Source organism: Crocodylus porosus, unplaced genomic scaffold (genome assembly GCF_001723895.1).
Source record: "Crocodylus porosus isolate Cpor-Errol unplaced genomic scaffold, CroPor_comp1, whole genome shotgun sequence".
In the NCBI taxonomy this organism is placed as follows: Eukaryota; Metazoa; Chordata; order Crocodylia; family Crocodylidae; genus Crocodylus; species Crocodylus porosus.
The window spans coordinates 133,634,742-133,650,130 of record NW_017728931.1 but is presented as its reverse complement, the minus strand read 5'-3'; the positions used below and the strand labels follow the sequence as shown (position 1 = coordinate 133,650,130).

The following is a 15,389-nucleotide window of genomic DNA, read 5'->3' as shown; positions in this document are numbered from 1 at the left end:
GTGCTCATTCCTGCCCATGGCAGGGGGTTGGACTCGATGATCTGTCTAGGTCCCTTCCCACCCATTGATTCTATGACTTAGTCAGACATGTGTAAGCTTTCCTAAGCAGCAGCTTCTTTCATTGGATTCTGAGATGGCATCTGATGAAGTTAGCTGTTGCTTATAAAAGCTTATATACCTCTAATTTAGGTAATCTGTAAACTATAATCTACCCTACCTTCCACCTGACTTCTAACATGGTTAACTGCACAGAGGTAAAGGCAACTTCACTCATAATGCCAGTCTAGATGAGTTCCTGAAGTCCATTTCAGCCATACTTTTCTATGATTCTGTGATGCAGAGCCGGAAAGGGGACTGACACACAGCAATCCTCTTCCGCGTTTGTTATGCTACTGAACATTCCCACTTCAAAATACTGTTGCCCATGACAGCTGCCAGGATGGTTTTCCCCATTCTTTGCAGTTTACTCACAATATCTAGCCACTGGTGGACAGCTACAGCCACTTGTGTTCCCAAGGGTTTAGTTAATACAAGTACATCTCCTGGCACTGCATTGTCTGGCCTGCAAACGGAATAAAATCCATCATTAAACAGGAACATTTGGAAATTATGCTTTCACAAACTTATATATTCAATTTTACTTAAAAGGCAGTTTTTTAAAATAAATACAGCATATCCCAGCAGGGTTTGCTGCTATGGGATATGACTAAGTAAGCACCATGTGAATATATTAAAAGGAAGACTAGATCTTTTAATATCAGCACCTGCAGTTCCAAAAAAGTCATGCATCTCTTCTATTAAAGTTACTAGCTATACTAGTTGGGAGGGAGGGGGAGAGAGAGAGAAAGAAAAACACTCTGTCTCAGTCCTCAGAAATAAAAGCATGAGCTAATCACCAGCTGGGGTCAGAAAGAAATTCCTTCACACAGTATTACATGCCACAGTATGGCATTCTAACAATGTGTTTTCTTACCTAGCTGGAAAGCTGTAAGCAGGACTATGGTCTTACAATTCTCATGTTCTTAACTATAATTAATATGGCAGCTGACATGCTTTAAAAACAACTGACACCCCAAGCAGTGTTTAAGGACCCCAAATTAATGTTCAGATTTAAAGGTTAGAAAGCTTAAATCTGCCCCTTCTTGAAGGACCAGACAAATAAGCACAACACAAGAGAACGGGAACTTTTTAAAAGAAAGCCAGCCAGTACAAGAAAGATGTTGCTTCTGGTACCACTGTAGCCAAGTATTGAGAACAAAGAAAGCGGAGAAGATATAATTTAAATTTGTGAGAAGTTACAAAAAAGAACACAACATAATATTAAAATGTGACATGCTGACAGTGTCCTGGGATTCTGTTCTGTAATTTAACTTACATTATGAATTCATTAGGCTGACAGACTGTTGTGGCCACTCCTCCAAGAACAATCCAAGGATTTAACACTGTTTGGCCACCGGTCACAGAAGTCCCTGCCTCTTCTGCTGCATCTTTGAAGCCCTGGATAATTAGAGGCATCACTTTGTCCCTTTCCTAGAGATCAAAACACAAAAGGTCAGAGTCTCACATAAGCACGGTCTAACTCAGTTAGAAAAACAGGATCAGGGCATAAGAAACTCAAGTCTGTTTCCCCCAAAGTCAAAGAAAAACCCCATTTCCACAGAAGGTGGGGGAAGCCCTAGAAAGACATTAGCTTCCGCATTCTGGCATTCCCATACCGTCCGTTTCAGAACTCCTTGGAAAATGTTGCAGAAGCATCTGCAAATGTAATGCAGGAGGTAAAGGAACTGAGATATGAAACAAGGATTACAGATCCAAATCCCTAGTCTGAACAGACCAAGGAAAAGATCTGTAAATTTAGAGCAATATCCTACTGTTTTAATTAGTGCCACAGGGAAAAGTAAGATTTGACACACTAATACCTTAAAACAAAAAACAAACAAACAAACAGAAGCAGTCCTCTGCATCTCAGGGTCCCATGCAACTAAGCAACCCACTGTGTTTTGTGTTATTTCTTTCTCCAAAATGGTGGCCCTTTTTCTGCATAGCCACAGGTGCCAGAAGTTTCCAAATTCCAACTCACATTCTTCTGCATCAGGTCTGGATTGCTTCAAAGGACACATCACAGCAATCGGCACAAAGGATTGCAGGATCTATCCAGGTTCTTCAGCCACACTTATCAACGCCGCATTCAAGTGCTGTTCCACACCTTACGGCTCTACTGCAGAAACAGGAGCACCATTTTGGAGATGACCTGCCACAGAAGAGCTGTTCAGGACCAGGCTGCTGGCAAACAACCTCAGAATTCCTGCCATGATGCAAGTAATAGGCTCTTTGGAATGGTACCTTGTAAGATCTCCCCTTTAACCCTGTTTGAAAAGGCTAACATTTAAGGCGACACCTTAATGTATAGTTGCTTGGGTCTATTTCTCATAACAGCAAGCACCACGAATCTTACCCTGTCCGTCATTTTATTACTGATTCCAAGGAGCATCAACATGTTGTCACACTCTGTGACCCCCATGGCATAAAGGTCACTTAGGACATTGGCACAGGCTATGCGTCCCTGGAAAAAAAAAAAAAAAATCCAGATCAAAATTTCCATACATTCAGACAAATGTTTCACATAAACAGGATAATCCTGGCAGGAAGCGTTGAGAGGAAGACAATAAAACCAGCATGTTTTTTGCTGCACATGCCTGCTACCTGCCTGAACACTGAGTCAGATCACATTTTAATGACAGAGAGACAGATTTCCAGCTGACTTAAATCAACAGAGCTCCATCAACTTCAGTCCAGTCCAATGCAGCAGGATCTTATTTATATGGTTTGTACACCGCCCTTCCCAACAAAGGCTTAGGGAGGTTTACAAGAGAACAGAACTTCAAAGGGGAACGAGAATACACTGAACAATGTTTTGGCCCAGCTTTGTTTGCTAAAGGCCTGCCCAAATAAGAATGGCTTGATTTCAATGGATTTCTAGAATGACAATTTGCACTAGCCAAGGATCTACTCCAAGATGTTTATATTGCAGTGTACTCCTGTTTGCCCTACAGAAACAGGATAATTGTGAGCTGAAGTCCTTGTGCATTGCCACAGAACTGTTTTCTAAGGCCACGTTTACACTGGCAAGTTTTCCTGCCAGACTTCTGGCAGACACTTGCAGCTGCTGACACTGCTGTAGAACTGCCACACATGCACTTAGCTGTTTTTGCTGGTGCCACAAGTCCTTCCTGAGTGCAGTTGTGCTGGTGTAAGGCACAGTGCATTGCGGGTAGAAGCCCAGGGCTTACAGAGGCTCACATGACTGTTGTTGGAGAGCACACTCTACATCTCTGCCAACAACTATAGATTGTCTGAGGGCATGCACCATTCAGGAAGGCTTTCCTTGCTAGAAAGGTTGGCTTTTGCCAGCATGTGTGGCCGCATGTAAATCTACGGAAACAAGACGTAACTTCTGTTGACAAAATTTTGTAGCTTAGTCCTGGTTTAAATTCTATCAGCTACAACTGAAGATAATGGTAAAGATACCATTCAAGGCATAACAATTATACAGATTTAAGCTGAAGACTAAATTAGCCTGAAAAGCAGGTTTTGGCATAAAGAGAAGAACACAGCAAGGAGACAGTGAGCTCCCTGATTTGGGAACATGGATGAATATGCCAAGGGTATGGACACACAATACAAACACTTTGGTATAATTTAATCTGGAGGTTACTCTGTAGGAGGACCTACAAATGGCCCTTAGCTGCTTTTCTCAAGCATACCAGCACTTGGGACTGACCCTTAACATCAGAAAAACAAAGGTGCTTCACCAGCCTGTTCCAGGCCAATCAACGCCCCCGGCAAAGATCCTCATTGACGGACTGGAGCTGGAGAACACTGAAGACTGCATATCACAGCAGCCATCTCTCAAAGGTGGACACCTTCAACGAGGAGATCCAGTATATCCAGTATTTGCTTGGAGCGAGGGGGCTGGACCCGACGATCTGCAAGGTCCCTTCCAGCCCCTATACAAATCTACAGGATTCTATGTGCCAGCTCTGCCTTCAGAAGACTGTCTCATCATATGTTCAATGATCACAACATCAGGACTCAAAAAAAGCTCCAACTCTTCTCTACGGCTGTGAAGCTTTGGTAATCTGTAGGGACCACCTGAAAAGCCTGGGGCGCCTTCACCACCTCCGGAAGATCCTTTGCGTAAAGTGGGAGGATTGTCGCACAAAAGCCAGTGTCCTCACCATCCGCATGGAAACACCGATTATTCAACATCAGTGGTGGTGGACAGGGCATTGTGTGCACGTACCTGCTGTACATTTACCAGAACAACTGCTATACTCCCAACTCAGCCAAGGACAAAGGACACATAGGAGTCAGAGGAAGCACTTCAAGGACATCCTCAAGATGAACATTAAAAAGTGTGGCATTGACACCACAAATTGGGAAAAACTACCTGGGGCAAAGCCTTATGAGAGAAGGTACATCTTGTTTTGAGGAAAACTGTCTCACCCTGGAGGCAGAAAAATGGCAGAAACAGAAGGAAGAAGAGGAGACTGAGAAATCTGCAGTTCATCCCTCCCTTTAACCACCACTTGTAGTATCTGTCAGAGTCTGTGGCTCTAGGATCGACCTTCTTAGCCATCAACGGACTGATTGACAACCCTTTCCTTGACCCGTTGGCGTGATCGCCACCACTGACAACTCTGTTGCAAGTTTACTCCTTTGTGGGCATGTTTACTACACATTCATTAATGTGCCGTAATTACGGTGCATTAAGTTTAGTACCTGTAATGATGGGTACTAAGTGTGCGGTAATCAGCGGTACTGCGCATTAGCACAAATGAACGTTTTTTTAGTGGCGTTAATGCACATTAGACTAAATCTGCTGTGCATTAGTGTATTAGCATGGGTTTTGCCCGCCACACTAATGAGCAGTAGAATGTTTTCTATGGACTAAGCGTCTCGTGTAGATGTGCCCAGTAACATGCAGACATATAACCAACTCCAGCTAGCCATGTGCCCCTTGGGTGGGCAGGGCAGCAGGTAATGGCCTGTCTGTACCGAGTAAATGCACCCTGGAATGAAAGCAACTGGAGGAGTGGACACGTGACACTTACTTTGTAGTAAGTAACCTTGGGGTAAAATTATTATGTTTCTCCCACAAATAACTTTACCTATGAAAAGAGAAACTCGTTCCACTGGAATGCTGTATATAGTGCGCCTACTTCAGTTGTACCATGGAGTAAAGTCAGTTTTCTACACAGTAACAGTATCATGCATCCACACTCTTAGCTCTCTAATGTGTGCTCAGAAATTATGCCAAATGTGTGTCTGTGTGCGTAAGAAAAAAGATATACAAGCCAAATTCTGTTCAGTCATGCTAATGTAAATCTGGAGTTACTCCCCAAACTTTACTGAAGTTACTGTGAGCTTGTGTCTATGGAGATGGGAATAAAATATAGCCTTATGGTTTTAATCTGCATTTTCACTGCAAAGCTCAACACAATCAAAGAACTGCTGAGCATATTTAAGCAAAACAGTTTGGACCAGAGGAAAACAAAACCAAAAAAATCCTTTGTTTCGTTTGCTAGGAAAGGTTCGAGGAAACTTTTTTTTTGCGGTGCTGAAGTGTTGCAGCTGTGATGGTCCAGGAAACGTGCAGAAAGCAAGGATTTCTGTGGGTCATCTCTTTTACTGAACCAATGGAATGGTTGGGATAGACTTATACAAGCTTTTGAGTACCACAGCACCACCCCTGAAACGTGAAGAAGGGTAGTGTGGTACAAAAGCTTGAAACAAAAGATATCACCCACAAAAATCCTTCTCTCAAGAAAACATTTAAACTTGAACTTTTACTGTATTGGGCAAATTCTCTCTCTGTTCTAGGAGTTCCACTCCTCCTGAGATACTATAAAAATAATATGCTCAAGTCATATTGGTTCATAATGGAGCTTTGTGCATCCATGCATACAGATCCCACTGCTGTTGGTGGGACCCCTGCATGAGCATCTGGAACTGGAAAAAATATCCAACACTTCAACTTCTTACTACCAAAGTCTAGCTAACTATACATGTTGCATGGCCCCAAGGAAACCCATTAATGGATTTGTATAGAAGCTTAAGAAGGCTAAGGCACGTAGTTTTCCTTTTCTGTAGGAGGGATTATCAAAGTAATAGGCACTATCTGCAGTGTTTACTAAGCAAGCTGCTTGTTTATGCTCTCCTAAGAACAACTGATAAGGTTTTCCAAACCACAGTGACAACAGCTGTCTGGTCTAATGGCAGGAGGTCACTGAAACAACCTGTTAGCCAGCAAGCAAAGCCACTGTGGAGGCAAACTGGGATCTCAGCTACCAACCAATGCATGTGCCTCATCAACAGTGCCGAGCAAACATCAAGCGGTTCAGAATTGGGTTTAGGCTAGGTGAGTTCCCAGCCATTTATTTTGACAATGCAAGCTTCTTGACACAGTAATCAGGGCTCATGGTAGAGGTGAGATCTTTTATTAAACCAACAAATTTTTGCAAAAAAATGTCCTTTTGTGCCTGAAAGTTTGCAATCAAAGACCTTTTTTTGCAAAAATCTTGTTGGTCTAATAAAAGATCTCACTTCTACCATAAGCCCCAATTGCTTTTTCTACTAGACCAATACGGCTACAACCTGGATACTTTTGACATAGTAGTTTGGGTCTCAGCTTGCAAACACTTAGCTGCAAGCTTAGGTTTCCTGAAACGCATGGAATGACTTGCTGGAGGACAGACTGCTCATGTGGGCAGAAGCTAGAGGCCGCAAACTCTTATCCTCATTCTTGTCTGCATTTGCTGCGAACCAAGAATGCCAATATTTCTGCTTTTAAAATGGAAATACCCCCAATTATCAGTCTTCTAATCCTGTACTCAAAATATTCATCACTTATTTACATGTGGCCTTGTAAGACTGCCTGTAATTAAGGATGCTCAATATCTCATTATAGGCCCTTATTTTCCCTTGCTTATCCCTTTGACAACCTCTGGGCTGATATAATCTCTCCTTGGTTTCTGCCTCGGGCCAAATATTTTTGGAAAAAATATTTCAGCCAAAGTAGTTCAATCGTTTTGAGGATAAGACACGGGGAATACTATATTTACTCGAGTACCACACCTGCCATTCCTCCCAAAAATCAGCCCTTCAAAATCAGGGTGCATGGTTTAAGCAGGGAAGCTCACTTTTCTTCACAGGAATGGAAGCCAAAAGACACTGTGCTCTCATGGCTACCAATATGCCTCCTGCTGGTCTCTGGCCTAGCAAGCAGAAGGAGCAGAGTCCAGAGTTAACCCTCTTGCAGCCTCTATTGACTTGTGGGCATGTTTCCCCTGCCAGAGCCAGGAAGGGAATCTGGAACTCCCAAGTCTTACCATTCCTTGGCCATAAGCAAATATTCATGAAACCCTCTGGACGTAAGCATCCTGTCTCCCACCCATGCTGGGACACAAAGAGGATAACCACCTACTTGTTCACACAGTTGCTCTGTTAGTTCAAGTCTTTTTAGCACCTATCAGAAGTTTCAACCCTCCTGAACAAGGGCTCATATGATGCCACTTTCACTTTTTTTTTTTTTTTTGGGGGGGGGGGAGGAGGGTGTTGTTTTTAAGACAGCACACATGTACACACATGCACATGCATTAAAGGTTGCAAAGTCAAGCAGTCAAAAGTTTGGACACTGAATTACAACTAACTGTACAGCCTTAATTTGACCCTCATGCATATATGACTGTCTATATATGCAAATATGTGACTGTTTTAAACTCACTAGGGGGGACCAGAAGGGTTTGGGGGAGACCTTGTTTCCCCTAGCGCCCCCGGCATAACAAGGAATAACAGCCACAAATTATTGGAAAGGAGGTTTAGATTAGACATCCGCAAGAACTACTTCACAGTCAGGGCGGTTAGGAGCTGGAACCAGCTTCCAAGGGAAGTGGTGCTGGCTCCTACCCTGGGGGTCTTTAAGAAGAGGTTTGATGCCTACCTGGCTGGACTCATTTGAGTCCAGTTTTTCTCCCGCCCAGGTGGGGGGTCGGACCTGAAGATCTACAATGTCCCTTCTGACCCGACTTCTATGATTCTATGCAGTTTCTGATTCCATGATCTCACCCTACTTTTTCCACATGGCCCTCTACCTCATTCAGTGCAAAGTTGTCCCCTCTTTGGGAAGCCATCAGAGTGCTATAATTAAGGGAGCTGTTTTCTACATATCCCACTGCCCCATTTCTTGCAGAGGCTTGAAAAATAGTTATCTGACTTGGTAGTGCCTTAATCATGAGACTATTCTTTCTTCTCATGCATCTCATTGCTGACCTGGAGGACAGGATTCATTTCCTGCCTCTGTCACCATAATCAACTCATTCAAACAAAGCTTTTGAGAAGTAATCAATAACTTTACATTCCTCGTTTTCTAGGTGCCCAACTTGATATCATGGAACCTGATTTACAGAAGAGCTGAGCAATGATTTGAATATATTAAAATGCTACATGATGCTTAATATGCAAAAAATAAATGAGGTGGATTCTAGCCCTCTCAAACCAGGCATCCAGAATAAAATTAGCAGGAATGTGTAAAATGTGGATAATATCAACCCTCTCACTACCCTGGGAGTTGTGAAAGTAAGCTGTCAAACATTCAGACGCAAAATATAATATGCACAGTAGAAAAACCCATGAGAAAATGAGTAATTCTGACCTCAACAGAATCTGAATAGTGTGCAATAAATAAGGCCTCGGGTCACACAGTGAACAATGAGGTTAAAACAAAATAGAGAACTGCTCATTCAGTGAACACCAGCCTTTCTGTGCACTGACTGAGGCCAGGCCGTATGGAAAAATAATATAAAACTACAGGATTTAAGCCTGTATCATAATGCGTATGCACAGAGGGGTCAAATTAAGATTGAGGCAACCTTATTTCTGGTGTTTCTTAAATTTTAAGTACTTACTTAATAGTTCTCTTTTAAATAGACTTTTACATGCATTACTGACCACACAAGGAGAGTACACAGCAATGTAAAACGTAGATGTCTCTCGTGAGAAAAGGGCAAAAATGTAATCTGGGAACAGAATTGGAATCCAGAGTCAACTCCTAGTCCAGGCAATACTTCTACAACCCAATCCTCACTCTGTCACTGCTTGCTGCAACATGGGAGCAAGTCACACAGTCTCTCTGAACTTCAGCTTTTCCACCCGGCAAGTGGAGACAAGAAAAAGTGTTGGAAACATGGGAAAACTAGGGCTTGCAAAGGGCTCTGAAGCTGAGAGGGATAAGTATCAGATGTGCTATTATATGTGGTTTTCCAGTTCTGAAATACTACCTGCTCATTTCAGAACCCCAAAGAGGGTCCTCTGGAATTTGGTTTGCCAAATAGAAGAAGGTCAGAGGGTGGGGGTGGAGGGTTGGATACTTTCTATTTTGAGTGCACTAGTTTGCTCACAGATCACAAAGAACCTTTCTGTATTGCTCTCTATATTGCTTTCCCAACACAACAGGCTCCCACAGATCAACAATAGGAAGCAGCACTGTTTTAATCTTAGTTGTCCTGAGATTCTCACCTTCAGAAAGCAACAGTGCAACTGCACTAGCAGACACGGCAAGGATTTGAGGGCGAAACCATGACAGTGTTTCCTTGTTCCTACATACTTTGCGAAGGCACAGAACATGACTAACCAAACCAGTATCACAGAAATTTATCCTAGAGACAGTGAGGGCCATATCCAAAAGGAGGACCTAGGCTCCTCATATGATGCTTCACGACACCTAACTGAATGGAACCAAAAACAGAGTTGAGTGCTTACATTCTCCATGTACCGCCTGAGGATAGTTGGGTCCCTCAAAAGAGCAATCCACAAAACCCCTATGTCCAAAGCAGCCAACAAGACATGTTGAATATATGGATGGCATCTGAATTGCCACTCTTTCCTGGAACTTAGGTGTCCGAGTCAGGGCTGCTAAGGAGGCAGGCACCTCTATGTACCCAAGATTGAGGGACCAAAGTCCTTGCAGGCCAAGTGTCTGTTGACAGAACTGAACAGAGCTCAGCCCCAGAGGAGGAGGAGAAATCTCCCTTTTGCAGAACAGCCTGAAACATTTGAGCACTCAGAAAGTGAAGAAACTGAACCCAAGCCCTGCCTTAGCTTGAACGGGTTCCAACTAACAACTCCCACCTCTCGGGAGAGTATCTGAACCTCAAGAAGGGGCTAAGCGGGCATCTTCAAACCCTCGCTGAATGTGGGTCACTGTGTCACAAGGAATGCAAGAATGCTGAGGACAAAGGGAGAACAAGCATGGAATAGATTAGATATGTATCCCAACGATCCAGCAACTCAACCAGAAGGGAGCCCTGCTCTCACGATTATTTGTTTCATCTGAAGACTATAATATTAAAGTGCACAAATAGCACAGCGGCAAAAGCTAGAAACCCAAGATTCTCCCCTTTCAGCTGAGTGTGCTAGTCCAAAGGCTATAGAGCCTGATCCCTGCTTGCTCTGATTCTGACTAAATAACTCTTGAATGTCTTTTCTGACATTGGAACAGTGGCCCAATTTCAACAGGAAAGGAAGAGGAAGCCCCCATCCAGCCAAGCCCATAATCCTAGTGCTTAGGGCATTTTCCTAGGCAGTAAGACCTGTAGGCCCAGTAGGGACTAGAACATGTCTCCCATTTCCTGGGTGGGTGCTCTAACTAGGAGGCTATTTTGTAAAAAGTTTGCACTACCCACTGTGTTCTTTAATGCAAGTGACCATGGCTGTTGTGTTTGGTGCTGATCCCTGTGAGGTAAAATTGTGTTAAGCACATTCTGGGCACTCCTACCTGCCTAGCTTCTGGATCCAAATGGGACTTACATGGGAGCTATGGACCAAGCTGCTTACATGGCAGTGCTAGGCCCACACAGAAAGCAGAATCGCAGGGACCTTGAGAGCAATTTGATCAAAAAACAGAGATTTGCAAGTTTAGACACCTCCAGGGCTAGGTGGCCACTATGCAGAGATTTTCTACATCATAGTGTTGGATTTAAGGGGCTAAAGTCTGCTTAAGTCCAGCTTTAAGTATGTGTGATTTTCTTTGGATCTGTCCCATCCATGAAAACAATTGGAAATCAAAAATCAAGTGTTAACAATCTTTTAATGGCAAAGTTAGCCAGCTTACCATCATGTATGGGTCATCCACAATTGGATAAATATAATCTGTTGTCTGGACCAAAGACAGACCTCCATGTCTTAAAGGAATAACACACGTGTCCATCCCAATTCCTGAAAGGACAGAAACCAGTAATTAATAGAAGATTTTTGCTCAAAATTTTCTGTAGTTCTGAAATAAAAGTCACTACCAAAGCAGCAGCATCAAGATTTCAGTCCTTATAAGCAGCATATCTGCAACAAATGGAAAACAAGCCAAGAGCCTGAGAAGTTCTTCTAAAATCTGAAGGAGTGTGAAGCCTATGTTAGAGGAACCGATCTTCCTTGTATTTCAATCGGCTGAAATGTAATAATACATGGCAAGTTTAACTTGGAGGGAACACTGGATGTATTAATGCATTGCGGGAGGCACCTAGCATATTTTCGTATCTGCTATATGTCTGTTTTTGGACTGTTAACATTTTTAATCAGAATGACGGGTTGATGCCAATTCACCCATCTACCGCACATCATTTAAAGCTTTTCTTAGATGTACATGTGCAAACACAGAAACCCTCAAACCCCTTACGTTTTTTATCCTGTAGTTGCTTTTCTTTACTTTGTCAGAAGTGTTATAGCAGCAGTCTTAATCTTCAGTAATAACTAGGTGCAATGAAAGACATGCCTCCCCACTTCAGAAATGTCAAGCATTTTACAGACCCCCATTTTGCAAGCTGGTGTACATTCATGGACCATCTCCGCAGCCAAGTAGAGATCTCCAAATTTCAGCAAAATTCCACAGGGGCAGAAAGTTCAGCTATAGCTAATACACCTCAGAAAACTGGTACCCAAACCTGCAATTTCTTACTTACAGAAGCATTCCTAAACCCTTGTGGGCTTAGTCGGAACTAGCTGCTGGAGAATAAATATTTGTGACAGAGTGCCCGATTTTGGCATTTTCCTGACACCATCTAACCAGTGACAGGGAAGTCAGCTGCCTCCTTTTAAATTGCAAGGCATCTGAACAAGTAACTACAAACTTATTTGCTGATGTCGCAGTTAGGGAAATACTCTTCATAAAGCACAATTTTAAAAAATACTTTTTTTCACCCGTGTAAAAAAATCTTCTCCCCCTCCCACAACTGCTTACTTATCTATTAGTTTACTTTTTATTCCTTCATGCAGTAAGGTGATAGAACTACACTGGCAGTTTCACTTTTGCTTACAGTTTCTTTTGTTTTCTGGTTCTCAGACATTAACAAAGGGTTGGAAAACTGCAGAGGAATAATTAATTCCAAACAAACTATGCCTGATTTTTTTCAACAAGTCATTTAATCACGAAGACAATGCTATTATATAAACAAAAGCTACCTCACGGGGATTACATTTTCAACCAAAGGAAGCTCACGGTATCCCTTAGTAGAGGATATTAAATTATATCACCACCCAGACTCTCATGCAATTACATCTTAGATATTTCATACAAAGATTGCCCTTTTTCACTGGGAACATGGGTCCTATTGATCTTTTGCTAAATTCTGACCTCCTCTGGAATACTGGGTTGCAACCTGTTAGTCTGATGAGGGATAACTAGAGGTACTAAATGATTTTAAAGAAACCCCCTGAACAATGAAACTAGCTAACAGTAAAATAATTTCAAAACAAACATGACACCAACATCTGAAGGACCAACATTTCTAAAATTTGTCCTATGACCAGGAGATTAAATACACATGCATGAACGAACGGATGAACTAGATTAAAAGTTTGTCGTCATTAAACATATTCTCTAGCCTCATTTGCCTACATCAATAATGGGTCTTGCAGCTCTCAAAATACCTACAAGCAACTGGTTTCCTATTTAGACTGCTTGTGCAAGTTGCCTTTCCTTTCTGCCTGCCTCATTGTGCAAACACCAAAGAGAAAGCAAATCTGGAAAGACCACACACTTGTTAAGTGTAACTTCTCCAAGCAGAGCTGGAAATTTAGAAAGAATAAGGCAGAGTAAGGGGTCTGAAAGGAAATAATCAGTGTTTTGGATTATAGATGTAGACTCCCTTTAGAAGTGAAACTGGATTTGGGAAGGGCTGGTTATAAGTGTTCAATTCTGTTTCAAGTTAAGTACAAAATGATCTTTGCGATATTTCTAAGGGGGGGAAAAATCACCTCTAATTTAACTACTGCTTAAAAAAAATCACTGAGTCTGCATTTGCTGAGTAAATGCTGAAATAATACCACTTGTTCATAGAAATTACGCATTGTATTTTGGTTAGTGAACATCTACATGAATCATGTGAAGAATCCATTAGTGAAAACAAAAGCTATAGTTCCTCTAATCCTAAAATGTATCTCTACCTATAGGGTCATTTCATAGCCCCATCTCCCTACACGTGCATTTCTCTACAGAAAGTTATATGCACTACAGAAAAGATAAGTATAACATTATTTCTCGTATACTGCAAGTCCTATCAGATGACAGCTGCAGGTTTATGCTTCACACTTCTGGACGACTGTGCATGCATCATGCAACACATTCCTTTAAAATAAACTGAAGTCTGACTTGACCCCTTTAATAAATGAGACAGCAGTATTACTTGTTACGAGACGAAGAAATACTCACCCAACCGGGGCATAACAGCTCCAAGAAACTGTTCATCTTCTTGGAAATGGTTTTCTTGTAAGGATTCAAGTAGTTTCTGTAAAACATCCTGAGGCACTTTGCAGCCTGTGCCTTTCAGTTCAGTGAATCGGGTTAGGCGGAAGCTCTTGTCCAGTTCGTAGCTCTCTGGGTTAAAGGACTCCCGAACAGACATGGTTCTTTCACGCTGACTGTTAAGTCTTTCCCAGCCTCCTGCAAACCTATGTTTGCTTCTCTGCTGATTAATCTAGTCAGAAAAATGGAGAACATCAGAAAATTCTTAGAAACCACAGGACAACACATTTTCAGGTGCAGAGTAAACGAGCTGTCAATGAGCTGTGGAGGTCCTTTTGTTACGCTGTTTAAAATCCAGCATTGAACAGAGATCATCTCTTACAACAGGTGGCCAGGGCTCACACCAACAGTTCCCCAGCACTACCCCTTTTTCCGATATGGGAACTGTAAAAATGCCAGACTAATCAGAGGAGAGGTACGGGTTTTCCTTTATCGTTTAAGCCACATCATTAACAAAACCCCAACACACATACAGACTTCGCTGAACACAGGGATGTTTAAAGGACTTTTACATTCTTTAGCTGCAGGAAGCAGACTTTGGAGAAAGCCTGGGGCCCTGATTTTGCATCACAGGCGCAGGCACTTGTAGGTACTTGGCCCATTGCAGGATCAAAGCCTTGGCCAGCAACGCCATAATTTCAAACACCACCTTCTTAAAAAACGGGCCAAGTTCAATTCTGATGCGAGAAGGTGCAACTGCTTGGTCACCGACAGAAAACACATCTATTTATATCGGCAGTGAGTTTATCCCATGAGGACCTTGGGGGCAGGTAGGAAATTAACGAAAAGGGAGTCACTTCTTCAGGATCTTTTATCTACCAACTTGTCACTTCTTAATATTTGATCATGTCCATAAACGGACGTGGTTTGAAAGAAAACGCTCAGGCCGGAGAAGTTCTTTCCATGTCAAAATCCCCACCAGGACGACAGCCCATTAGAAAGCCAGCGCTACTCATTTTATAAAATCATGAACAACGCGCATCTCATGTTTTAGCTTTTCCACTCTCAGACACGCACCGCGCTGCAAAACGAACAAGAGGCCTAAGCGAAGCGTTAACTCCTAACCCGGAGCGGGGTAGCAACGCGCTGCCATTTATCTTCCTCGGACGAACGGCTGAAAACCACCTAAATCCTGCTGTTTCTTAGAAAGCGGCCTCACAAAACAGCTCCGCGACGAAACATTATCTGGCTCGCCGGGTGGGCCCCCAGCGCTCGCCCCGTCCCAGAGCATGATTTGAACGTGACAATCGCCTGAGAGCGAACTACGGCCTCCCGCGGATGGGGTCTCTGGCCCCCGGCCCGGCCGCCCTGCGTCGGACGGGCCGGAGGGGGGCACGCCAAGTTTCCGACTCTGGGAAAACTTCTGTGGCGGAGCCGAACTCCCCTTTTACAGCGTCTTCCCTCCTTGGCGGGGAGGCGTGTCCTCGGTTTCAAACGCATCCTGCGAAGCTGCAGCTCGGGCCGGGATCCAAGCTCCGGAGACAAGGACCCGTCTTGGACCAGCCGCGACTTGGGCCCCGGCGCGGGGCGGCCGCGG

At 43.2% G+C, this 15,389-nt stretch overlaps 1 protein-coding gene across 3 annotated transcripts in view; it reads right to left on the bottom strand.

Moving 5' to 3' along the window:
- SEPHS1 (selenophosphate synthetase 1) overlaps nucleotides 1–15,389 on the bottom strand; it is a 32,807-nt gene that overhangs the window by 16,842 nt on the left and 576 nt on the right. Inside the window, exons 1-6 of one of the 3 annotated variants that reach the window (XM_019543688.1) lie at nucleotides 14,840–15,379; nucleotides 13,760–14,024; nucleotides 11,171–11,274; nucleotides 2,456–2,563; nucleotides 1,376–1,530; nucleotides 472–562 (exon numbers count right to left, since the gene is read on the bottom strand). In XM_019543688.1, the coding sequence (XP_019399233.1) occupies nucleotides 472–562; nucleotides 1,376–1,530; nucleotides 2,456–2,563; nucleotides 11,171–11,274; nucleotides 13,760–13,952 (651 nt within the window). In that variant the 5' untranslated portion in view covers nucleotides 13,953–14,024; nucleotides 14,840–15,379. Of the gene's footprint in view, nucleotides 1–471; nucleotides 563–1,375; nucleotides 1,531–2,455; nucleotides 2,564–11,170; nucleotides 11,275–13,759; nucleotides 14,025–14,839; nucleotides 15,380–15,389 lie in introns of those variants that run through there. The other 2 variants (XM_019543687.1, XM_019543689.1) reach the window with 2 other exon arrangements.